Source organism: Clupea harengus, chromosome 15, assembly GCF_900700415.2.
Source record: "Clupea harengus chromosome 15, Ch_v2.0.2, whole genome shotgun sequence".
Classification (NCBI taxonomy): Eukaryota; Metazoa; Chordata; class Actinopteri; order Clupeiformes; family Clupeidae; genus Clupea; species Clupea harengus.
The window spans coordinates 4137808-4165008 of NC_045166.1; the positions used below are offsets into that span (position 1 = coordinate 4137808).

A 27201-nucleotide genomic window follows, 5' to 3' on the forward strand; every position below is an offset into this window, starting at 1 on the left:
GTCATCTCCCAGTTTAGTTTTCTTGGCGATCTCACAATAGTCAATTAATGAGAGGATTCTTTTTTTTCCCCCCAACCCATTTATAATAGTTTGAGCACCCAAGTCATTATTGACTACTTCAGATGTGCTTGTTCTACCGCCTCTTAACATTTTGCTCACTGACCCCATAGTGAATATCGGAAAATGAATCGTATCTATTTGTCTGGGAGTGTGTTCTGTAATCTTTTGTTAGTGTCATGACGAGGGACTGCAATGCCATGGACACTAGGAAATTCATTTCCATATTTACCAAGTTCTCCTTTCTAGCCATCCTGCCCACCTGCGTTCTGGACCCTATACCCTCTACCCTTCCACAAGCTCTCTGCTATTATATGAATACATCACTCACAAGAGGCACAGTACCACCACAGTGAAGTTGACATTAGTTACACTGCTGCTCAAAAAGCCAGCACTCAAACAATCTCTTGAAAAACTACGGGCATCTTCCTGTTCTCTTCGCAGTCACTTGCACACTCCCATGAATCCTATGCACAGAACAACCGTCTTGATCCAAGTCCTATCAAGAGTCGCCATAGAGCCATTTTTAAACACTCCTGCAAGTATTTTAGTTTTTTTTATTGGTGCTTGTTCATGTCCAGTCCTGTCGGTACAGTACAGAGAAACTGTTCCTTCTCAGGTTGTGTAACTGCACTGATTTACGTTGTGATAACAAGGATAATTAATTACAATGGATTTGTAAGTGTTAATTATGATATGGCCTTTGGAGATGATGCCTTGCTCCTGTTGCTCCTGTCAGGTTAGCACCTGTGAAAGCTGTCTTAGCTGTCTGGAAGGGATCATGTAGGTAATTAACTTTCCCATGAAAAATTCTGGAATAGTATTATACCCAACAAGCTAAACGTTAATATAGAATCTATTCGGTTGAGGTTGATACACTGGTATTGCTAAGTTGCTGAGTTAATGTATGAGTGTTGTAATGGTGACGAGTGGTTTTGCAGACATCTGTCCTTCCTCTTACTGCTGTTGTTCTCCCAAGGACACATGCAACATTCTAATCTCCTACAGATCTCATTGGCTGCTCTGTCACCATGGCTACCTAGCAACAGGCAGCTGAGTGAGTCTGCAAGATGGCACACAAGCGGTGGAACAGAGTGGCAGGCTGGATTTTAGAGGACATTCAGGGCGTATTTCATTAAAAATGTCCCATCTCCTGTTTGATGAGGCTTTTAATGAGAAGGGCCACTCAGGGCCGTGATGCTCTGGCATTCTGCAGTGTTGTGTGCTCCGAGGCTGGCCATGTCAATATGCCTTGGCAGACAGTGTCATATTGTAATTATGCTGCTCAAATACAGCCCCCTACCCCCTCCCAATATCCTCCCAATATCCTATCTCAAATGGGTCTGGACTTCACCAGCATTGTCTGTGCACAGTGCGCTAGCCTTTGAAGTGAGCCTTTGTATTAGCTCTCCCTAGACACGCAGAAGTTAATAAGAAAGCTGTGAAGCTGTGCGTAAAAGATTAAGATTTGTGCAGTAGATATCATCCGAATCCCATCAGAGATTTATCTTTTCAATACTTGTATTATAGTTTGCAGCGAGCACTCCTGTGATTTTGTGGCATTCATTTACTCAAGGAATGTCATCCAAGGCTTATTTTCTCCTCACTATCCACAGTGGCTACAGGTCCTCATTGCCTTTGCTGTGTGTGTGCTGAATTACTGAGAGTGAAATATTTCACAATAAAAGTCCTGTAGCTAGGTTAGATGGCTGAGTACCAATTGATCAGCGCAACAGTAATCATGGAACTTCTCGGTTGTTAGGTTTTTCCTCAGCTGATTTATTATTGTGGGTCTTTTCTGACAGGTACATGATGTTGCTAAAGGGAAGAAATGAGGTCTACATGATTGATCGAGACAACACTGTCTTTCACATAGAGAATCTTGAGTTCCCATTCCGGAAAGATCCTCGCATCCACCTCTCGAACACTCTACTTGATGGGGTAAGTTCACCATTGATCATTAATTATCTATAAGATCTTGTTTTTGGCATCAAAAGGGCAAAAGACTTTCCTAACCTAGCACTCATGGTCTCAAACAAGCACACCCCTATTGAAGCCCCTCTTCAGACCTGCTGTGCTCGATGAATAGTACTACCTAGTTGTTTTTCATCAGCTTGTCAGCTGATTGTATCTTTAGAAACAGTCAGAGATACCCTTATAAGTGTAGTACTGTAGAACAACAACATCACTGTTCAGACTAGGCTGTATCTGGCATGATTGGTCAAGTCTTGATAGTCTTGTACCCTTTTGTGTGCCGGGTTCCATCTCTCTGATGATGATGTTGTGTGGGCTGAGCATTGATCACAGTGCTCATCAATAGGTACCAAACACAACACTTATTACTCACTATGGCTCCACACATGCAGTCCTACTTTTGGCTTCATCTTTTGCCCAACGGAATGATTCATATGTTTATCTTTCACGCACACAAATGGCATCCCTGTAGACAGCTAGTACGTCGAAGCTCTACCCACTCACGTTCCAGCTAACACTTTGAACTCTCTTATAGTGGGCTATGCATCTGCCGCTCACGCAGAACATTCTGTCTCTCTCTGAGTTCCCATTTTCCTTTGTGATTTAGACATGAGAACCGCAAATACTCCATTTAAAAACACTGTTCATATATTTTCTGAAGGAACACGCACTCTCCACCCCATTCAGAATGATTCTACCATCCACTGAGAAACTCTGGCCTACGTAATGATGCAGACAAAAATGGCAGTTCGTGTTTTTTTTTTTTTTTTCAGTTTTTCCCACTAATGCCCTGCAATTCAAATGAATGCAGCGCTGCTTCAGAAGCATTATAGATATTCAGGATTGAAAGTTCACTGAAAGTTGAGCTTTTTCTGCCTTGTGCACTAAGACACAGTGATGCCTGGTGGTTTGTTAATGCTAATATTGTTCTTTTTTCAATGAATTGAATGGAATGTGCATGCACCACATGAGAGACAGCAGCCAAACAGACAAATGGCTGATTTAATAGGGTTCATATTTCCCCAGTGTGATTTTCATGTGTTCACATCTAAGTGTATATGTAACAGCCTTAAATGGTCCCAGGTTCAGTTATTCTGAAACCCTGCTACAAATTCTTAAGTGGCCACTGAACACTCTTAACTGCCAAAAGTGTCACTGAACACTCTTAACTGCCAAAAGTGCCAGGATTCTCCTGCTAACAGTGAGGACCTGATGGAGTATTACTCACTCTCTCTCTTTCATCCCATCCCTCTCATACACCCACACACATTATGTAAGGGTGCAGGGGAAGACAGCTGTACGTCTGAGACAGTCTATAGCACCTCTTCACTCGCTCCCTTCCTAACCATGTAAATAATGAATGGTGCTTATTTTCGGCCATGAACCTCCATTTCGCTCCCACCACTTCCCTGCTCCTTTGTAGCTCTGTCTGTGCCCTCACCTGTTTCTACCTCCCTCTCCATACCTCCTCCTCTCCTGCAGACTAATCTCCCTTTTTCACCCAGACTTCTCAGACTGAATTAGATGTGTAACCCTTTGCTCCATCTCTCCCTCGCATTGGAAGATGACTTGGGGACATTTGATTTTGATCACATAAAGACATTCTTCAAAATACTGCTTTTCAATTATTTTCGCAAAGAACTATTCTGTGTTCCTTTTTTTTGATGATCGTACTGTATGTTGAACTGAGACGAGACTTTGTTTTTTTGACTCTCTCAACAGGAGATGATTATAGACAAGGTGAATGGACAACCAATCCCTCGATACCTGATCTATGACATAATCAAATTCATGGTGAGTGCCATCAGTCAGTAAACACACACACACACACACACACACACACACACGCACACACGCACACACACATCCAGTTTTCTGTGTCATGGAATTAGCTTCCTGCCATCTGCTTATCAGGAGCCTAAAAAGACAAATGCTCTTATCCTTGTGTGATGATGATGTATGATGTCACAGTGGAAAGGCAATGATTTCAAGTGCAACTGGTGGTATGTTCTTTGTTTTCAAGTTAGGGTTTATGTTGGTTAGGCATAAGTTAGTGTTTATGTTGGTTAGGCACAAATGCAAGAAAAACACAGATAAAAATGACTTTAGTGGGCACAATGTCTCTTCTCTAACTGTTATGTATTGCCATAGGAGGCATGTGAAAAGGAAAGGATCGATGTAAGACACTCAGAAGTGACAAGTCACAGTCACAGTTTCATTCCTGGTTCATTGGGTCATTTTAATATTAAGGACTGGTGTGTCACAGATAAAGACACAGATAAAGACTTATGTAGATTGGTTTAACCCAAAATTAGTAAGACTTGGCATTTAGGGTCATGTTTGAATTCAAACTTTCTCAATGTAGGAGAATTGGTATAGGTATAGGTCCAGGTATAACTTTTACAGGATTATTTGGTAGTTTACTTCGAGCCACATATGCAATCTCAAGTAGGTTATAAATAATAATTTTATTTGAAAGATGTATTGTCTGATTTTGTCATAATCTTAAATATATATTGCATAATATCTGTATTGTATCATTTTTGGCAAATATGAAATGAAACCATAATATTTGTTATGCAGTGTGTTGTTCATTCTTCCATGACCACTGCTGAGATTAGTGCACACTAAAGATGGCCTTTCATAGAGTTGCCATGGTGACATGTTGACATGTTTTTGCTCTCATGATTCTACGATTCAGTGCAGTCACGTTCTGATGGTTAACAATTATTTTTATGTAGACCTCAAAAATAATAATGTCTGAAAAACATACATCCCTAAAAAGCATTATTGGATCAGACAGTTGTCATCAGGCCAACAAAATATCAGAATAAAAATTCTTAATTTGATGATAATGATCAGAACAGCCACTTGCAGGCCCTTTGAAGAAACACTGGTGGTGTGTGTGTGTGTGTGTGTGTGTGTGTGTGTGTGTCTGTCTTTCATCGATCAGTGGAACAGCCCAGAGCGGGGGGGGGAATAGAGGCCTTGACACTGGCGCTAGACGAGGTGAAAGAGGGCCATTACCGGAGGAGTGTTCATAGGGATTAGCATCATTTCCCAGCTGCCACTAAGCTCCTCCAGATCGATCACTCTTCCATTGTTCTTCACAATATTGCCCAGTGCAGTTCAGAACAATGGCTGAATCTTTAGCAGAACTGCCATGTCTTAGAAGTGGCACTGTGGTCTTTTTGTTTGGAAGAGATGAAGGCAGCTGCATAGGCGTATCTCATATGACTTTGCCTGTGGATATTTTTTTTTATAGTAAGGACGGAGGTTCTGTTCTGCTCAAGTTTATTCACCGTACTTTTTACAAACCCTATTTCACATTTGTTGGGACAGGTAGAATAAGTTCGTCTTTGCTCCACCCCCTAATTGATTGCTTCATTTATTTAATGTTTTTGAGGTCAAATGTCTTTTATACTCTACCATTAAAAAGTGTGGAATCACAATGTCCTTGTTTTTGAAAGAGAAGGTCAATGTTTTCAATTTACCTTTTGCTAAGCCCCTCCCTAGAAAGTCCTCTGTTCAATCTTACATTGGCAACCGTAACTAGGCGTGACAGTCCTGTCAAGCTGTTGACAAAGCACAGTATTCCAAAACGGTGTACCTATGGCACCTGCAAATTGACCTTTCGCCAGTAGTTTGATTGACAGGCAATCTGATCAATCAGAAGACAAATGTTTTAAAATGTGTTGCTATCTGCCATTTTGTCTGTTGTCATTATAGCAGTTATTTAAAGACGTTAGACAGACATATGCTAGACAGACTCTATAGGTAGCCTATTTTTAGGAGGCTAATCTTTTGCTACTCGCCGTATCGAGCAGAATAGAAATATATTGAACTTACATTGGCCTAACTATTTACATTTTGGAATAAGCACTGCTCAAAAGACAGAAAAACAGTGAGTTACACGATTGAAAAACGTAGCATGCAAACGCTTCTGTCACACAAAACAGAGCGTCCCTCCCACCGATCAGTCTAGCACCAACCATCAAAATGCCAGCTATGTTAGAATTCATTAATGTTACATACATACTGATTGCAGCACTGTTTGTCAAGGAGCTTATCAATACTTCAATACTGTACCAATTTAGTACTGGTTCTCGATACCCATCCCAAATTATAGAATGCTTCTATAGGTACCCTTCAAGTAAAGTGTTACCAAAACACCTTGCTAAATATTGGTATATTTCCAGACTATTGACCACGCTTTATACATTGATTTTGTAAACTTTCTGCAGCCCTGCAGTTAATACAAAGGCGCGACCTATTCATTGGGAATGCATTTGGTTTATCCTGGTAGTTTGCAACGCACACAGTTACTCTGACGGGTAAAGAATGGAGAATGGGTCTCTCCGTCTTTCACATTCATAAAAGTTTACCATTTATGTATCAGGTAAAAACATTGGATAGATAACACATTTTCATTCACGCTCAATCTTCCCATCCGACTGTATGCTATGGAGCATGAACTTCTGCAAAGGGTGTAAAACATGCAAGTTTCCATGCCAGTTAACCTAGCTATGAAGTATCCCACTTTCTCTAGGTTTGGGAACCATCTTGACAGTTAGTAGTTATTAGCGTGTGTAGTATGAACTAACTTGTGTTAATATGAAGCTGCACAGGCACCCTGAGGGTTTCTACCTTTTCCTATTACAATTTTATACGTGAAATTGAGGAGACTGTAACATCAGCTAGATAACTAGTTTCATATGCAAATGTACTATTTAAACCGTTTAAGGTTATTTAGGCTAGTTAGCTAGCAAAGCAACTAGACAACCACAGCAATCAAAGGCAATCATGAGAGAAGAGATCACAACCATTTGCAGATGATGTTAAATGGCTTCATACAGACATTAAACAATCGTGACAGAAGTAATGGACCATCAATAGGATGAGCGCGGTCAGGTTTGTAGTATAGTGACTAAAATAGAGCAATAATTCATTGCACCGTCATAAAAAAATAAAAAGTTTCATGGCAGTTAACCTAGCTATCTAACTGTACCTTAGGGAGCCATCTTTAACAGATGGCTGATGCTAGGGTGTGTAAATATCAACTAATTAGCTGCAAAGTTGAAATTATGCAAATAAATTGTACAGGCACCCTTAAAAAAGTAAAATTGAAGAGAATATTAGCTAGATAACTAGCTATCGTTTCATTGGATTTGGCAACCAAAAGCTCATTCCTGGTTGCCAAGCTTGGGAACCACTTTTTAAGTTAATGTTGAGCCCTGTTGTAGTTGTACTAAAGACCTTAGAGGATGGCCTCAAGTGACCTTAAACAGTTCATCCCTCAGTGTATGTTTTTGCACTGTCCAAAACTAGTTTTTTTTTTTTACTTGTGATTTAAAAAAAATATGCACGACATACATACTACATGCATACTTTAGAAAGCATCAGAGTAGGCCAGTAAAGGCTAATAAAACAATAGCTTTTCAATACATTTTTGTTTACATTTGGCTGGTTAAATGCAAAATTGAAAAGCACATAATAAATAAGCAAAGGTCCGTTGCGTGAACACACCCTGAGCGTGCTCCTTCCATGTCTCAGGGACAGCTAATCACATCCCTTGAGTATGCTGTGTGCTACAAGTGACAAGCACAAACAGTCAATCATTTATCAGCTGCTTGATGGGTTGCATCCTCCTCATGGTCCACATGAGCACGGTTGAATGCGAGTAAGAAGATGACTGCAGTAAGGAAGGAAGCAAAGGTCCACTTGCCAGTTTGGCAGGGTTTTGGTTTCAAGTTTGGCGAGATCAGAGCACAGTTGTGTGGAAAATGTGTAGGAGTGTAACAGACCTGTTTTATCCAGAGCTGAAAGAGAGAGAGAGAGAGAGAGTAGTAGTACCACTCCGTTGGACTTGAATGAAACAAGTGTTTTCAGTATGGCAGTTCATAAAGCAACTCAAAGCGTTGGGGTCAGTGCAACCCGATCTGTTTCAACAACTATAAGCGATTGTTAGAGTTAAGTGTGAAATGTGTGGAGCGCACCCTGATCGTCTTAGTAATTTAGGCTGTTACTGTTACTTTGAACTTCATAAACTTCCATAACTTCCCCATTATTCAATTCAATTTAATTCAATTAAAATAATAATGTAAATTTCCCATCCATCACATCACATCACATTTCTTTCCGGCAAATTTGACTCTCATTACGGCTCAGATCTGATCATTTCAGCATGAACATGATCGCCCCTCATTCACTGGCTATAGCGTTATACTCCTATTTGTGTAGGATAGCCGTTAGCATTTTTCATATTTTGAATATGATGTCATCTTTGCCGTTCTTGTAGGAGTTGTCTCTCTTTGGTTGTGCATACTGAGTTAATTTACTGTTGTCTGCTTGCCTGCACCATTTTGATGAGGATTTATTTTTTACACATGCTATGTATAGATGCCAGCATGATAGAATCCACCTTATTGAAATGTTATGTAAAGCTATTGGATTCAATGTTTTCCTCCTCAAATGGCTGTTGGGTTTGGGTTTCCTTCCGCATGTGATGCTTTCTTTCTGTAATGATTCAGCAGCCTTTTCTATCTTTCTATTTTCCCTTCTTTCCAGTTACAACAGCATATGTTTCAGCACATGTGTCTCATACACTTAGTCTTTATTTACCTCTGGGCTTAATCAGATATCATTTATCTCCACTAATTCTTTGCTATGGAAATCTTTGAGACAAATTGGGTCACCTCTTTCCACACCCTTGCATTCAGTATATTCAAAATCTATTGTCACAGCCACTGCTACTCTATTTGTGTGCTTGCTTTGTATTTGTATGAGGACATAAACTCTGATTGGATCATCTGCTTAGTCTGTTAGGAGATGTGATGTTACGTTTTCAGAATTGTTGATGAGCTCAGGCTGTTGAGGCACATTTCTCTAATCCTATAAATTCTCTTCAGGCCATATTGTCCCCTGCAGTGCTTACCAAATATGAAGTAAAATATGCTGCTGTTTCACAGGCAGTTTTTCCATTTAAATTTCGCACCATAATGTGTATTAGATGTGGCTGCCTGGGGGATGTACCGTGCTCTGAGGAGTGACCAACTGCGCTGAGTTGCATGATATAGTTTCACACTCCACTTTTACTTGGTCCCTTTCAATCTAAAATGAAAGTCCTGTTGCCTAGTAACTATCAACAACTCCAGTATTAGATATAACATTGGCTTCAGTGCAAATTATTTAACCTTCCCAGCAAGACTCACCACAGTAAATGTTTTGGTTAAATCATACATAAGTGATTCAGAGGTTGAAAATGTTCTCTCTGGAACTAGCGATTATTTACTGCATCTTAGCCAGTGTTAGATATCCACTCATCTTAAAGTTACCAACAAAGATTAACTAGGAATTTAGTGTCCCAAATCGGCTGTTGTTTTAATGACAAACTCCCTAAGATATGATCTAAAACTTGATAGACTTGTGCCTCACTTCATCACCAGCTCTATTTCGTTGGCTGGGAGAGTGGTGAGTTTTGGCTTTGGTGTATTTTTGCTGTCCTTCAGTGTTTGGGATGGAAGAAGTGGAAATGGCCCTGACAATTTGCCGCGCATGTTTATACATGAGCTCACCCAGGCATTGTCCACGCATTGCACGGGCGACGTGTGTTACATAGAGTAACATACATACAGTACCACCCACCCACGCAAAGACAGAGTATTGTCCGGAGTTCAATCTAAGTCTGAAAATGACTATGACTAGAAGAGCTAGTCTAGTCATGGAAACTATGGAACATTTCCCCTTGTGCTTCTCATTGATGGGACTCTCATGGATCTCTTTCTCGCTATCATCACATGCCCAACCTCAAACATGTTGACACACCTTTTTTTGCCAGGGAGGATAGGTCTCTGTTAGTTCCTACCCCCTTCATACAGACTGTCCTATCTAATGTCTTATTCCTTTCGCATGGATGTGCAGTGGCATCAATGTGCAGTCTTCAATAAATGTCTTGACCTTCATATTTCTGAATGTTCCCTGTATGTGAGTGGATGGGGACCCCTGCAGGGCTCTAGTTAATTAAGCCATATTTAAATCCCTCCATGTTAGTGAAGAGAAGAAGAAAAAGGGAGCCCACTTCTGAGTGCCGATCCCAGAAGAGTGGAGAAGAGTGGAGGTAGTCCACACCACCAATTTGCATTTGAAAGTAGTCCGTCAAACTTGCCAAGTCTGGTCATCTCAGATATACTGTGAAAGCACTTTGGATTTAGGAAACTTTATGCAGAGAAGCTGATTGGTATGAATTGGTTTATTTGTGCTGAATTTGGATGGATATTTTAAGTGCCTCACTTAATCACCAGCTGTATTTTTTGGCTAGGAGAGAGGTGAGTTTTTACTTGCTTCATATGCAATTCAGTGCACGCACAGTTTAGAGATAAGAAACTACATATGCTACATCTTTTTAGACGTACAAAATCCTTCCATTTAATTTTTAGCCAAACTCTAAAGTATGCCTTAAGGAAAGCAGTTAAAACAATGTAATTAACTGAAAACACAAATTAGAAAGGGTCCCAGTTTTATATTCCCCCCCCTGATAATCGTGCATATTATCAGCTTAGTACCTTGGCAATAGCAATCATTATTTGGGGTGTGTGGCTTTATGTGCTTTGGCCTTCTAAGGCCAGTGTGTAGTGCTGGAGACAAGTGGCGCTTGACAAATAATGATGTAAGAGTAACACACTTTTTATGTGCTAGGGTGTCATAGACCTACATTTTGAAAAGGTTTGAAAAAGGCTCTGTTGCTTACTCAGATTTGATGAACTGTGATGGCAAGATGTGATGGCTAAGGCAATCTGGCTAGTTAATGTTTTTAGCATCCTAGCTGTAAAAGTACTGTTTAAGGTTGACTGAATTAACAGGGATATATCATCTTCATGACTGTCCAATAACAACATGTTGATTGGCGTGAAGTGTTCATTGTTCTGTCCAAGCCACGATGTTTGCTTCTCATCTTTAGAACCAGGACTGGGTTTTGGAGCGCACACACTGAACAGATAGCTAGAGAGTGTGAGGAGCAATTCCCTGAATTTGATCAAAAGTGTACTGGATTAGAATTACGGACTCGCCTTCAATTGTTATGTAAATGTTTCCAGTTTCACAACTGGATTGTACCCAGACTGGCTTGTCTGGCTATTCAGTGACTGCCAACATAAACTTTTATTCAGGGGCCACCTGCTTGAAATTGAATAAAAGTTTAAGTTCTGTCACCCTAAATATGATTGGATGGATGATTGGACTTGGAGGCATAGCCATGCTCACAAAATGCAAAACCTTTTTCTTACCCTGTCAGGAAACTTTCAATGAGAAAGATAAACGAAAAATGCTCACCCTTTCTTGTATTTAAGTAGGTATGGCAATGTGAAATGAAATTAACCTGTTGAACATAAATTACATAAATGGCACTTTAAATCCCAACTACAGGACATGTAAGATAATTTAAGGCTGCTTCCAATACTAAGCATGATGTCCATATTATAACACATTTTTCATTGGGTGCCCTTGCTTCTAATGTTAAATAATTGTTATACTCCAGACAAGTAAGTTGGCTTGTCATACAAGTAATAAACCAAAGGAAAGTTAATGGCTCAAAAAAGTGAATGTTGAGCCCTTCTGGTAAGGGATAAGATCACATTCTCCAGTTCCTATCTGTTTCTGTTAAAATCCAGTGCACCTCTCTCTTCCACAAGTGCATATGTCTTTAACATGGTGTCTATTGACACAATGCACAGCCAGTAAGAGTAGTCCTGAAGGACTCCTCAGCATAGGCCATCTTGATCTGCAGTGGGCATAGGTGGTGCATGCCAAAAACTGAGTGGCTTGTCTGAAGCTAAAACTTTTAAAAGCACTGCAGCAGAGAGAGATGCAGCAGATCCAGTGTATCTTGGCTGTTTGGACATAGAGCAAACCTGTTGTTGTTCAGATCCAGTGTATCTTGGCTGTTTGGACATAGAGCAAACCTGTTGTTGTTCAGATCCAGTGTATCTTGGCTGTTTGGACATAGAACAAACCTGTTGTTGTTGTTGATCTGCCAATGATTACCCTTCCTGCCAAGAGACCTCCAGACGTGTTCCGCCCGTGGTCAGGCTGTTATTGTGACTACACAACCAAATTGACCCGTCATCTGAAGCCAAGCATCGATGCTCAGACAGGTAGAGACCAAGGGCAGAAAACATGAGAGGCAGGTGTTGCCATGGTGACTCGCTGAGAGTGTGCCTATGAGACCGAGCGTGAATGTGAGAGGGGAGATTAAAACAACGTTCATTACCCCTGGCACGTCGCCACAAGCCCTCTGATGCACCGTCTGCAGTGACGGCACTCAATCCTCTACATGCTCATTCTCACGCTATCCTCAGATCTCCAGCAAAAAGTGGGCTGTTTCCATGGCACTGAATTGCCACTCGGGGAGAAATAAACAGCAAAACAAATTAGCTTTGGGAAAACGGCTGCTTGTTAGAGGTAGGCAATTATGTTTTATTCAGTCTGTGTCTTCCTTGACACCCACTGAATTAGGAAAATGAGTAGTGAAAGTGAAGGCGTTTTGCAAGATACGCAAGTAGATAAAGGTTAGTAATATGCCTTTGTAAATATAGGAAAATATCCAATTATAGTGGCTTGTTGACTCGCATTAGTTGTGTAATAAGTGTAGTGTCTCGGGTTCCAAAGCACATGATCTATGCAATACTGGCAGGGAGGTCAATTTGATTCTGTTTGTATCTTGGATTTCTATACTTCATTTAACAAAGAGCATTGTCTGAGGATATTAAGGCCTAATGCTCCCAAGAGCAACGGCAAGAACAGTCACCTTTCAGTCGATGAGGTGGAGAGGCTTGGCCTTTGAAAGGAAGACTGAGAGACGATGAAGAAGGCTTTGGAAGCGGAGAGAGGGAGAAAGGGAGCAGAAATGAATTGGTTGTGTGATCCAGTGTACAGTACATACATCGTTGGTAATGTACATATTTTCAACACCAGTCAGGTAGATACACGTGTTTCTTTACACCCATTATGTTAATAAACAGGTTGGATCCCAATGTGAAGTTAAAACTAAGTGTTCAGTTACCTTGGGGTAATCTGTCTGTACACTTCAAGAACTCACTATGCTGTTGGAGGAATGAAAAGGTCAGAAAAATGGCTCTTTAAAATGGAACATGAAATGAAATTAAATGTGCTTACCCTTACACGTAGCAGGTGTACATCGGTTTTCAGAGACTTTTCAAAAATAGCTGAATCTATTTGGTGAAGGTGAAACTTTACTCTTTATGAACTCTTTCATTGCAATATTGTCATGAAGGTTTACAGTAGAACACTATTGTGCCAAACATGCCCACAGATGTTCTGCTTTCCCTAAAGCGGCTTAGTTACTTTAGTGACAGACTTGTTGAAGTAAAGAGGGTTTGATATTTGCAAGAAGGTCCATATACATGGGCTCATATTGACTATATATATATCCATTTGTTTCTGGAACTGTTGCCCTCCAAAGTCCTTAGTCTGGTTTCTACAACTTCTGAAATCAATCTCTATTTACACTGTTACTGTCACTTGTTAAATCTAATTTTACCCAATAAGCCCCCCATTTACGGGCTACAATGCCCGCGGGGACACAGGTTCGATTCCGGCCTGCTGTCATTTCCCGATCCTCTTCACTCCTCCTCACTTCCTGTCCAAAATACTTCACTGTCTTTTCCAAATAAAGGCTAAAAAGCCCATAAATAAATCTTAAAAAAAATAAAAAGTTTTTACACCAAAAAGTATTTGCATACAAGGCATTTGTCTGAAGTTGTGTCATGATAATCATTTGGCTCTCTTGGCAGTGATCTGTCTTTATTGCATTAGTATCGATAATAGTTATGGCTCCTCTGTGTTCCAGAACAGGATTTAAAAGGTCATGTTTGGTGCATTTATGAACATTTAAGTTGAAAACATGGAGAGCCTTGATACAGAAGTGACTACAATAACACTGGGGTGGTGGTATTGATTGAGTGTTCTTTCTTTCTCCAATGTCTTCCAGGACAACCCTGTGGGCCAGTGCGACTTCAACACCCGGCTCTTCTGCATAGAGAAAGAGATCATCTTCCCCAGGCAAGAGAAGATGAAGACGGGGCAAATTGACAAAACCAAGGAGCCCTTCAGTGTCAGAAACAAACCCTTCTTCGACATACACGCCACAAGAAAGGTAATGAAACATATTGGATCAGATTTGACATGTAATGTTAGTCTTAGAACGGTGTATTGGTTGGACTGTACATGTTGCAACAATGTGAGTTGTTGAAGGTGAAGTCATATTTTAAGTTTGCACTTTCAAGCGATTCTTGATGACATCATTCAGAATTCTATATTCTATATCTGTAAAATATCAGAAGACCGAATTCTCTATTTGCTTTTTTCCCCAACACATTTGTTGTGACTAGATTAGTTGTGATTTTTCTAAAAACCAAAGAAATAATTATCGAATGTTCTTATATGCAAAAAAATCCGTCCTTGTAAAAAAAAAAAAACCCACTTTTGTCAACAATAGCCCACAGTGTCCCACTCATCATTAATTGGTGGGCAGAGTTCAATATCAGCAGTGTTAAAAAAACTGGCGAGAGGACCTTGGTGGGGCCTTGGTGCTGATGGAGCCGCTGTAGTGTGCAATGCTGAAGCCCAAGGACAAACACTTCTAGACCCTCTCACATGCTTTTAAATGTCCCCACAAGGCTGCAGAATTAAGCGCTCAAAACAAAACTGTTCAAGGTTATCAGGCAATTAGCGTGATATAATTTTCTTTCAGCTTTGTGTCACTGTACATTCAGTTCAAATGCTTGTGATGTTTCGTCATGGTAACAGGCAGGAGGCAGTAGACTTTCAAGCTGTGTCGACCAGCCTCTCCTGGGGGAGATGAGACAGTGTGATCTGCACACAGTCCGTCTGAATTCAGGACTTATCACTTATGTCTGTGTAGCCACTGGTGCCTTTTAGCCGTGGTGCATGAATGACTCTGTTAACCCTCTGACCAACCCCTGATCCCTGTCTGGTTGCCTCATGTCTGAGTCTTTGTCCCACATCCCTTTTTGAGATGGATAGGTCCGGTCTTGTTGGAATGTTCTGGGGGTGAAGTCACCAGTGCCTCCATCTTTATTTAAGAGTTTCTTTGTCCTCCACCCCAGCCATCTGCTGGAGTACAGCAGCATCTCTGTTCTTGTGGCTGAGAAGGCCATAGGAGCAAAGGGCCCCGCTTTGCTCTATTATATATCTAGGGTTTTTGAAGCTGTGGACATTCCCATAATCCAAGAGGGTCACATAAGGTCTGTTTGTCTGTGGAACTTGCCCACACAGTCTCACCCATTTTTTCCGAATAAGATCATCGCAGCATTTCAGAGTTGAATGCGTTTGAATACTTAATGCGATGGACTAAACACAGTACAATTTTGTATCCATTGTCAAATGTAAAAGTCAAGCCGCACGGAGTTCCATGTGATCGGATCAGTCCTGACCCTGATGTGTGTGGAGGGTCTATTAGTTCTGATTTTCGAGAGGAGCCCTGGAGGGGTATGTGGAGTGGAGTGTGAAGAGGCTCATACTGAACCACCCTCTACTTAAATGGAGATGTAGCTGTTGAGCCAATTAAACACAGATGGAGATCCATATACACACTCATCAGATGTGTTCACAGCATGTTTCTCTGAACGGCCAGGGGCCTCTCTTCCATGATACCATTTCAATCCTGCTTCTAGAGAAGAACATTCTCAGCAGTTGAAAACAGTCCAATAAGGCAGGACTGCTCAGTACAATAAGTCATCTATTGGTAGTAGTTGTTTATCAGTTTTGTGATTCTAAGAATAAAATTACTCATGTCTTGCCAAATCAGATGTACAGTACAGCTCCTACCAGGTCACGTATAGTCATTAAGGGAAAACATATTCATTATTGATAGCAAACCAGTGCACGGCAGTGGGTCACCACAGTCACATCATTATCTGTGACTTGACTGACTTTCACCCCACAATTACTCCCAATTCTTGATGGATTGCCATCCTTGTCTCTTTTGGAACCACCACTAATCTAACTAACTAATGTGGAAGCTACATTTTGAAACAACTAGCACTTGGCCTTGAAGTGGGCAGAGGGCCATCAAGGCAGGTGGTACAAAGCAGGCATGGTTAGCTAACCACTTGGTCACTGACTATTGATGGACATTTGTCAGTATTGTATTGCTGTATGCAAGCTTTAATACAGAATTCAGTAGTTCTATAAGTTCCAATACAATTACAGTACAGTTCTAAGAGTATTGCTACCAGGCACATATTATTGGACAGTTGAACAGATGGACAGAATGGACTGTTCAGCATTTAATGTTGTGTCATTCTTTTTAATGGGACATTTTAAATTGTGTGATTTATTATTTGTGTAGTTCTTCATTCTTTTCTATTTGTGTAATCTCTGGTGGTCTACATTCAGAGCAAAATCGTGTCCTTCCCGTGCTGAAGACCTGGGAGGTGTTTGGGATGTGTTTACGGTATTGGCTCACTCTTCAACCTGTACGATGCATTTTTGTGTGATTTGGGTGATTGCGTGAAAAACGTTCTTGTAGCAAAAGCAGTTTACTCTGTGAATCTGTAACATCCTTTAAGGCAGGACAAGCAGGTTTTTAAATCTAAGACTGGCCATGTGCCATGAACGACAAGAGGGGAAGTGTTCCAGCCCTGCTCCACCTGGTCTTACACCAGCACAGCCTTTATTACATGTACAGTCCTATCACTCTGAAAACCCCACATGATAGAATTGTTTTCTTGACAAATAGGTCCGTCCTCTGATATTAAAACCCACATTGATGAGTCACAATGTTTTTACCCTTGTTGCAATGGGAATTAAAACCATCTAATGAAACTCCATTGAAGCCACACACATATATAATGGTGAAATAGTGTGTGCAGTCTCCAGAGTGGTGGGCTTTACAGGGTCGAAGTATATAAACCATCCATCACGACTGTATATATTTATATACGTCATATACATACGTCAGCTTACGTCTAGTTGTGAACACCATTGCAGTTAGCTGCTGTGAGACCTAGTGACGTGACGTGATGTGTTGGGGCGCTCGCCATCACAGCTCCATAGCTTCCTCGGTCAGACACAGCACGGGGCACTCTGAACTCCCAGAGCAACTCATCCATTTAGCTGCTAGTAATAAGGTAATGAATACTCCACCCGTGCTGGGACGCTGCGTGGTTAAAGCCTCATGAGACACGAGTGCTGACGTGAAATGGTCCTGGTTGACGGCCTTGGTTGTGTTTCTCTACTTGAGGAGCTGCATGAAGGCGGCCCTTAGGGAAAGCCCATGCTGCTGATGAAGTATAGAACAGACCGGATGCTGTATAGACATCAGAATTGCACAATTTGCGTCATTTGGGTGTACGTCACCAACCCTACAAAGTCTGACCACGTTTCATTTAAACATGAAATGATTCAAATCCTAACTTTTTTCCACTGGCTTTTTGGGATTATATTTACATGTGGTTGCATGCAATTTGTGTATTCAGAGGTCTGTTAAAACCCTGAAATGAAAAATAAATAGTGCAGCGGTTACTAGACACTCAGTGCTAGTTCCCCATTGTCTTAGTGCGAGGGCTAGAGTTGTAGCAAGGCAGTACTGCCTCCAGCCATAGATTATATCCACTGGCTAGAATATCAAAGTCTCACCTCCATTGTAACAACCTTGCAACTCAAACTCTTAATGAGTACCTGATGGAGATAATTACCAAACACTGTTAATGACTTTTGAATATATGAATCAAGTGCCTTCTTTTAATAATTATCTTATATGCTTTTCTGGACATGGCTTTTCTGTGTTCCTGTGTATGTGTGTAACTTTGATTAACTGGCGCCACTGATTGTTTTCTCGGCCCTGAGAAAATACAAGAAGCTCGGACGAGAACCTTGTTTTGACTATGATACGTACGGCGTCAGCATTTGATAAATCTAAGTATATAAACCCTGGACGATGTAAGTGAAATTGCTTCATTTTCATCCTTGTGCTGTGAGTGAGCCCGATTGCAATTGTTCTTGTTGAATAAATATACTGATTGACAACTCCGGAGTCCTGAAGTAGCTTGAGGGTGAATTTTCACCTATCAGTACCCACTTAGGAGCTGAAGTGAAAAAGTCAAAATAAGAGATGGAGATATGGATTTATGAAAAGGTGCATTATTCTGTGGACTAGGAAGCCACAGACATGTTTAGAACAGAGGCATTAGTTAAGATCCTGTTAATTCAGCCAGTTCTCAGGTCATTTTTTGGTGCATACATTTATTGTTACACCAGGGTTCTAATGCTCGAAGCTTGACTGTTCTCTCCCTTTTACGTCGCTTTGGACAAAATCGTCTGCTAGATGACTAAGTGTAAATGTAGATAGTACAGCCAAAACATTCATTAGAATGACATTTAAAACCCAAACGCACATAGTTTCTGTAGCAGGTGTTGGGAATGCTGTGAAGACTTCTGTGAGAAGTAAATCCCTAGGTGGGATTCGTAATTTCCCCAAACACAAAAATATAGGGTTGGTTTTGTTTCTGAGGTATTCATAAATACATGGGGTGAACTTAAGCTGGCTTTAGTGAGATGTGTGGATGTGCTAGGTTTGAGCTCGAGCTGAATCCCATCTGTTAGGAGGAGATTGGGTCTGAGCCAGGGATAGATGTGTCACAGGCATCACACCACCCACCGCGGCCTGTTTGTCATGAAACACATGGGCCACATTATCTCTGGAGCAGCAGAAGACTCCACAGAATCAGCTGCCAGTGCCCAAGCCCTGTTCTCCACGGCACATTTCTCAGACACTGTTGCATTAGGGAGGAGTGGACAGCACAGACTGCGTTATTTTGTGGACACCATCTTACTGGCCTTGTGAGCTCAGTCATGGGTCCTGTTTTTAGAGAGGGACTTGAAGGTGATACCTGCACACTACCACTGCATACTGAAGACTTTACATGTCTATGTCTGCACACTACCACTGCATACTGAAGACTTTACATGTCTGTGTCTGCACACTACCACTGCATACTGAAGACTCTACATGTCTATGTCTGCACACTACCACTGCATACTCAAGACTTTACATGTCTATGTCTGCACACAACCACTGCATACTGAAGACTTTACATGTCTGCATGTCTATGTCTGCAGCCATGTGCCCATGCCATGACCATTCAGAGGTGCTCCCTAACCATGTATCACTGTATTAGCACATCATCACAAAACACCTTAGAATCTCATACCCCTCAGAATAAAGATGATCAATGTGAGTGAGGACAGTTGTGAAATGGAATAAAAGAAGAAAAAAGAGCAGTAAAAATGTAGAAACATATGTATTTGGTATTCATTTCCTGTTTTAAAGATGGCGTAAACAAGCATCCTTTTGGCAGATTCTGAGGAGACAGGATGTGTGTGTGTGCTGCATCATCATGCAATATTAATTCACATGCTGTTCATTGTCAAAGTAGACTCTCTGATATTAAGTTTTGCAGGAGGATGGAGTATTTTTATTTCTTTTGCACAAATTGTAGCCACTGCAGTATCCAAAAATATTTGTATCAGAGCATGAAACCTCTTTTCAAGTAAACTGAGAAATTGGAAGACTTTTCCGAGGTATTTGTTCTGACTCCGGGGCAGGGAGAGGCAGTGCTTTGCAAGAGATGGAAGAAAGCTTTATCTCAAGTGGAGTGCCATTACTCCACCCACCCATGCTCACTCACACAGTTCTAGACATTTGACTGTATCAGAATATTAAAAAATCATCTATGCTGCCAGACAACTGCATTGAGTCTTCATCATTTTGACAATCACTTCTCTGTTTGTCAGAGTCCCGTCTCTCCCATAGAGCCCCTTGGGATCATGATCCTGGGGCTGTCGTGAGGAGCTCCCGCTGTATGAAAGACTCTATTTATGTCCGTTACATTCAACTGTGAATCGTATTGAAGTGAGGTCTGTAGTTTTGGGGTATTTCTCTCAGAATGGTCAGAGTTCCAAAGAGTGTTGGGGAGATGCAAAATGCGAAGAGATCACACGTTAAACTGTTTCAAAATGCGTAGAGACCCCACGTTAAACTGTTTCAAAATGCGACAGTACTTTTTCCTCGCCAGAGAAGACTCTTTTGCATTTAAAATGCATTGGGTCTTTTTTGAACAATTCAAGTTGTACTGATGCATATAAAAATATTCAGTATACAAAATACTGGCGACAGGTCATTGGGTCAGGCCTTTTGGGCAATGGAGAAATTGGTCTGCAATATCAGCAGATCATAGATATGTTCATCCTGGCAGATGATCTTTGTGGATGTTCATGATGGTTCTTTTTGCCGCATAGTGCTAGCTGCCAATACTGATTAGTGCTTGTGTCCTCACCATCTTGAATGCATCACCAGTCATCTGGGTGCTGATAGCAGGTGACAACTTGATAAAATCTGCTCAAGCTGCAGCTGAGTAACAGACTCGAACATTCCTCTTGCCTTCACATCCATAGGACACACTCCTGCCTCGATAAGAAGTCTGAATTTATAGATTGAAATTCACGGATAGAGGCCTTTGCTTTTTTGCGATTCACTGTGTGTGCACCAAGGATTTTTAACTAGGACTAGGAGGAAGGTAGAAGGTATCGACAGTGCTCACTGATTTTATTCACTGATTTTGTGAAAGATCTGCTTCAGATCAATGCTTTGTCAGACCACATGCTGTGAACATCATTTCAGATGGGACACCTCATTTATTTGAAGAGCCCTCAGATTTGGCCTCGGACCATCTTTAGTGGTTGTTGTGGGAGTTGTGACCATGGGGCATATTTCTGTCATTATCCTGCGTTATTCTGTGCAGTCTCATCTTTGTGTCTCTTTGTAAATGTGGGTGTGTTCATGTTCACTCCTATGTCTATACTTCTGTGCCTCTATTTGACAGCAATCACTTCCAAATAATATACGCTTATATATTTATTTGTGTGTTATCTTGATTTGTTCAGTGCCACTACAAAGGGAACATACTCCGCCTGCCTTATAACCATTTTTGCATAAAACCTTCATCTTCAAAATGTCCATACGGATTGTGTTTTTATGCACAGACCCTTTGGGACCCATGTTATAGGTATTACTCTGAACCACCCGGTGCAAGTGGCCTCTACGTGAAGCTATTTTGAAGCCTGTTTATCTTGACTGGAACTTTTATAAGCAGTGACATGTCAGGGTTTATAACCAGCTGCACTCATCATACAGACCTGTGGCATATTCTCATCCTTGGGAGGAACACTGGTGGACAGAATCATTCAAGGTTGCAGCAACTGCAGTCTTGTATCAGACGTGCACGCCATATCACCAGAGCTCACATTCGCTTTACCTGCTTGTATGTCATTTGAAAGGTTGGTCCGGTCTGTCAGTCATGATTTTCTACACAGCATGTGTCTCTTATTCTTAATAGATTTGGTCTTAGCCAGTCTTACGTGATTATACTGTAGGTATGCCCTGACAGATGCACTTGCTCTCTCTCGCTCTCTCGCTCTCTCTCTCTCTCTCTCCTCTCTATGTATGTCTGTTACAACTCAGAAGTTAGTTAGTTAGTTACCACACGCAAACATTTTGCTCACCTTTTATTATGATAAGTATCATCTGGGACAAAACTTACTTTTGCAGCCGTGGGCTACTTTCAAAATAGCAACAAACCAAAAAACAACACCTGCTGTGTTTTTTTACGTGATCTTTGTTTCTAAAGAAGCCCATTTTGGCATAGGTTTTTGTCTTAATCTTCATCTTGTTAGACACTGAAGTAAACTTGAGCTTGTTTAGAATGAAGAATGGCTAGCGAACATTCTGTTGGTACCTAGGTGGATACTAGTCAGCAACATTACATGCATATGACATGTAGCATAGTTAGCTAACTAGTGAGCCAGTGTCTCACTTCAGGATAGCAGATATGTACAGACAGGGCATTTTTGCGAATTATGATTAAATCAGGAGGATTATTTAACTCTCAGGAATCTGAGGACTGTCAGGCACATTTGAGGTAATTTGACATGGTTTGACATTTTTATCTTTCCCTCTCATCGAAAATCATTGCTCCCAGAGTGCTCACCAACAACATCCTGAGAGCAGTAAGAATGCATTTTTGGTTAAATCAACTGTAAACACAGTTTTCAGAAACCTATTTTCAGAGATATTGTAAATATAGACACACTTAGTGTTTGTGGCAAAGAGGTTTTGAGCGTTTGACATTATAGACACAAGTATTAGCTACACAGGGGTAATTAAAGCATTCATCAGTTTCATTAAGTTGGGTTATTAAACTTCTATAAGTTTGGAGAGACACTGTTTGTTTTGAAAGTCACTGGCCTATGTCATGCACATGGATGAGATAGGTGTTAGTCACAGGTAAGTCCCCGTTCCCCACTGTCAATGGTATTAGGGAATAAAGGCCTTTTACAGTTTATTGAAAATACTGTTGTCCAAATCCAAACATACAATGGATCAAATTATAATGTATAGAAGATGCTTTCCTGGAATAATACAATATGGAACAAATATAAAAAAACAATAAAATGTGTCAGTCCATAGAATTGGATTTATTATAGTGATAATATAAAATCAAAGCAAATCAAATCAAAGTTTATTTCTATGGCGCATTTCCTACCAGGAGGTAACACAATGCGCCTCAAAGAAGAAAATCGGGGGGGGGGGGGGTTCCAAAGGCTGGGAGCATAGAAACTAAAAGCTGCCTCTCCATGTCTCTTTGTCCTGGCCTTTGGAACCATTAAGAGTTCGGTGCCGGAAAGACCTCAGGGATCTACTGGGTGTGTAACTTGAGAGCATGTCTGTTATATATGGTGCATGGCTATGGAGATATTTATAGACTAGTACAATCATTTTTAAATCTATTCTGAAACTAACAGGTAACTAGTGCAATGATTTTATGACCGGTGTGATGTGCGCCCTTCATCTTGTTTTAGTGAGGACTCGTTTTGGTAGACCACACAAAAGCGAGTTACAGTAGTCTAGCCTGCTCGTGATAAAAGCGTGCATCAGTCTTTCAGTGTCAGCCTGAGAGAGAAACGGTTGCAATGTTTCTTAAGTGATAGATCTAAATTTTGAAAAAAATATAATTAAAATATATTTGTGAGTCAAATATGACACCTAGGTTTCTGGCTTGGTGTTAAGTGCTAGTGTTTCTAAATGTGCTGATAGTTTCTCTCTTTCGGCTTTTTCATCAATGACTAATACCTCTGTTTTATCTTGGTTGAGCTGGAGAAAGTGTTGTGACATCCATACATTTATATCAGCAATGCAATTTACCAAGCAATCAATAGAGCTGTAATTGTTGGGTGTTACAGAAGTATAGAGCTGGGTGTCATCTGCATAGCTATGATAATTTATGTTGTGCTTCCTAATGACACTACCAAGGGGTAACATGTATAGACTGAAAAGTAAGGGCCCTAAAATGGATCCTTGAGGGACCCCACAGGTCATACAAATGTGTTTTGAGCTGTGGTCCCCAAGGGCGACAAAGTACTCCCGGCCAGTTAGAATGGCCAGCGAGGCCAACACAATTTTAAGTATTTTAATAAGGATATCGTGATCGACAGTGTCAAAAGCTGCGCTCAGATCCGGAAGGGCCAGGACAGATTTTTGGAGTCAGCATTAATCCTGAGGTCATTTACAACCTTCACTAATGCCGTTTCTTCATAATATGGAGAGAAGTTAACGTAGGCTAGAGTAGCAGAGGTAGGAGGTAGAGGTTGGCTGTTTGAGTTGCAGAGCTATCAAAGCTATCAAACCACGTAGCCTATTTATGTGCTACTACATAAGCTAGGCACCAGAGCATTTGAAACACCCGTCGCAAAAATATCATCCTCAATCACATGTATGAAATGACTTGCTTTGATCCAATATAGCTGATTGCTAACATTAATGTCACTGTTTTTACTATATCATACTTGATATGATGGCTTACTGATATTTACTGTGCCGACAGAACTGTTGATAAAGACTAAAGTAATTTGAGAGTCTGCTCTGAATGTAAGATAATAGGCAAAGCTCACATCAGACACAGCTGGCTGCCATATGATATGCTAGTGAGGTTGTTTTGTTTTGTCTCTTGTTTTTGACGGAGAAGGTAGGCTACCATAAGGTAGCTGAGAAAGCTAAATCCATTCTGTACTTTAAGTTCTCTACCGTACGTGTTCCATACAATAACAGGTTTCTGTACTCTTAACCATTTCAATCAAGCTTTACCTTAAATACATTCGGGTGAATGAAAAGTATACTGCCATTGCAAAGTGTATCTTTGCTCTTTGATCTTGGACAATCATGTGAGAGCCAAATGGCAGGGCTTCCCTGAAAATAAAGCAATTCTACTTGGACCTGGGTGGAGTTGTTTGTTTACAGTGGACGGATTGCCACATGGTCTATCTCCTCCCTCAAAGCTACAGGTAATGACAAAGTTGTTATCATGTCGGTAGGGCTGCGAAAAGATGAGGTTGGGTTTGTGCTGCCCTGGTGGAACCTTGTCTGTGGAATTTGGATAGGTGTATATTTCACAGATTTTAGATACTTTTAATAGTTTTTATTTCAGTAGATTAATGTTAAAGGTCTGCTTCTTATCATGGGTCATGTCCCTTCTATAACTCACTGACAAAGTATGTGAATGTGTATCATTAGAATCAGCAGGGCAGAATCAGTTTTGTGTAAGCAAATAATTCGGTTTTGGTTTAATTTCGATTTCTCCACAATCCACGTCTTACCCATTATATGGCCCTATAATCAGGATTTTGGTATTAGCCATTTCTATGAAGGCATTTTTTTGTTTTGGTCATTTAAAGACAACACTAAGAAGATAGTTCTTATTGACTGATGAAAAATCTCAGTAGCCTGAGATGACCTTGAAATAAAGGCAGTGAAAAACACAAAGTTTGTGTAGGGCTTTCTAAGGGTTATACACTGCCCTCCAAAGTTTAGAAATACTTCATTTAAGTTGCCAAAAGTACTCCCCGATTAAAATAATTTTCTGTCGAAGACAAAAGGATTGTTTTTATTCATGCTATAGAAATTAATGATGACCATTCCTTTCTGGTCAGTGGCCGCTGGCATGCAGTTTAGTTGGTATTGGCTACCCTTAGGTGCTGTCATAAGGAAGCATGGCATTAACTTCCATTGCTATGCTAATGACACCCAACTTTACCTATTCATGAAACCTGATGAAATTGTAGAAGCCTGCCTGCAAGATTTAAAAGCTTGGATGACTAACACATTCCTGTTCCTTAACTCCAATAAAACTGAAGTTATGCTTGTAGGCACCTAAAAAATTACACTCGTATCAAAAATCTTGCTGTAATTATCAACCAAGACCTACTTGACTCACACATAAAAATCTCGGACATCCTTTTTTCATCTACACAATATTGCCAAAGGCCTATCCCTCTAAGATGCATTAAAAACAAATTATTACATCGCTTTTATTACATCACGACTACACTACTGCAATGCTCTCCTGTCCGGATGTAGCATCATCTCAATAAAGAGCCTCCAATGTATACAGATTTCTGCTGCTCACACACTCACTAGAACTAAAAAATATAAACATATCTCACCTGTACTTGCCTCTCTGCACTGGCTCCCTGTCAAAAGTAGAATTGATTTCAAAGTACTCCTTCTAACATACAAAGCCCTAAACAGCTTAGCTCCAAATTACCTCAAAGAATTAGTTGTCCCCTATTTCCCACCAAGATCATTTCATTCCCAGAGTGCAGGTCTCCTTGTAATTCCAAGAATATCAAAAAGCACAATAGGAGGTAGAGCTTTCTGCTATCGAGCCCCCCTCCTGTGAAATAATCTTCCTACTTCCATCCTGGCACCCTTTCCATATTTAAATCGAGGCATTCTTCTAGTGCATTCCATAGTCATGAATAATGCATCAAAAACCCGTCACCTGTCGCAACATTCTTCACTTCCTGCTGTCCATGTTGTTGTGTGTAGCAGGAGTCATGGACGGATTAAGAAACCACGGGCCCCTGGGCCTGGATATTTTGAAGGCCCCCCCCCCCCGCAATTGTGCACCCGCAAAACACGCACACACGCACACACAAACACAACCAAAGTGTTGGATTTTACGGTCGAATTAGATACTTTGGCTATTGTATTGGGAAAGTAAACAGGTCAAAGTTTACTCTGTAACATCCACCTTCGGTGAGGTGTGCACTGCCCTGCTATTGTTTCTGACATTACATGTGACAGGGCAACAGCCGAGTGATTCTTTTCCAACTTGAAACGGATTAAGACCTACCTGAGGGGCAGCATGGGGCAGGAGAGGCTGAATGGGCTGGCTATCCTGTCCATTGAAAAATCAAATCATGCATCACCACTTTTATGTTTGAAAGGCGTCGTCCGGCAGGTGTAGCCTACTGTGCCTGCTTGTAAGTCTTGACTTTCAGATTCTGCGCCTAAACTAGCTATATCGTATCGTCTCATCACATGATCAAATAGAGACTTGACATTGGACAACAAGATACATATTACCCAGCAATCATCATTGCATATCTGTATATGACAAAAATAACAAAGAAAATAAGAAATAATTAATTTAATTGAATCGTTTTTTAATAGTTTCTATAGTGTATGTAAGATAAGCATACAGTATAATTTTGTTATAGATTGCTACTGACGATTCCCCCTAAAAATTATGAAAACCATGACAGAGACAGGTTTGCCATTTTGAGGGTATATATAGCATAAGGTATCCTGAGCAGTCCCAAAAAGTTATGCTTGATCACTGTCGCATTAATCTAGCTTTTTCTAACACAGCACAGGTACACTCAATTAAAGCCATTAGCAAATTAATAAAATACACCTTTTTCAACCACAAATAAGAGATACATAACAGCGACTTCACGCAGAGGCTCTGGCCTAGGGGCCCCCTGAGCTCATGGGCCCCTGGGCCTGGGCCCGGTAGGCCCGTTCGTTAATCCATCCCTGGCAGGAGTGAGGTACAGATAGCACACGCTGTATTACCTACTGTTAATTGTTTATTTAAATCTACCTCTCCAGTCCCTCCTCCTGATCCACTTGTAGAAACCCTCAGCTTAGACCTACCCAGCCCCACCACACTGTCATACACTTATTCTACCCCATGCTCTGTGCTAGCATTTTCCTGCAATGTAAATAATTGCCAC

The 27201-nt window shown here is 40.8% G+C and overlaps 1 protein-coding gene across 1 annotated transcript in view; it reads left to right on the forward strand.

Moving 5' to 3' along the window:
- The window catches only part of rngtt (RNA guanylyltransferase and 5'-phosphatase), a 72044-nt gene that overhangs the window by 22270 nt on the left and 22573 nt on the right, over positions 1–27201 (forward strand). Inside the window, exons 9-11 of the mRNA XM_012836014.3 lie at positions 1863–1998; positions 3754–3825; positions 14036–14200. Coding sequence (XP_012691468.1) covers positions 1863–1998; positions 3754–3825; positions 14036–14200 — 373 coding nt within the window. The remainder of the gene's footprint in view (positions 1–1862; positions 1999–3753; positions 3826–14035; positions 14201–27201) is intronic.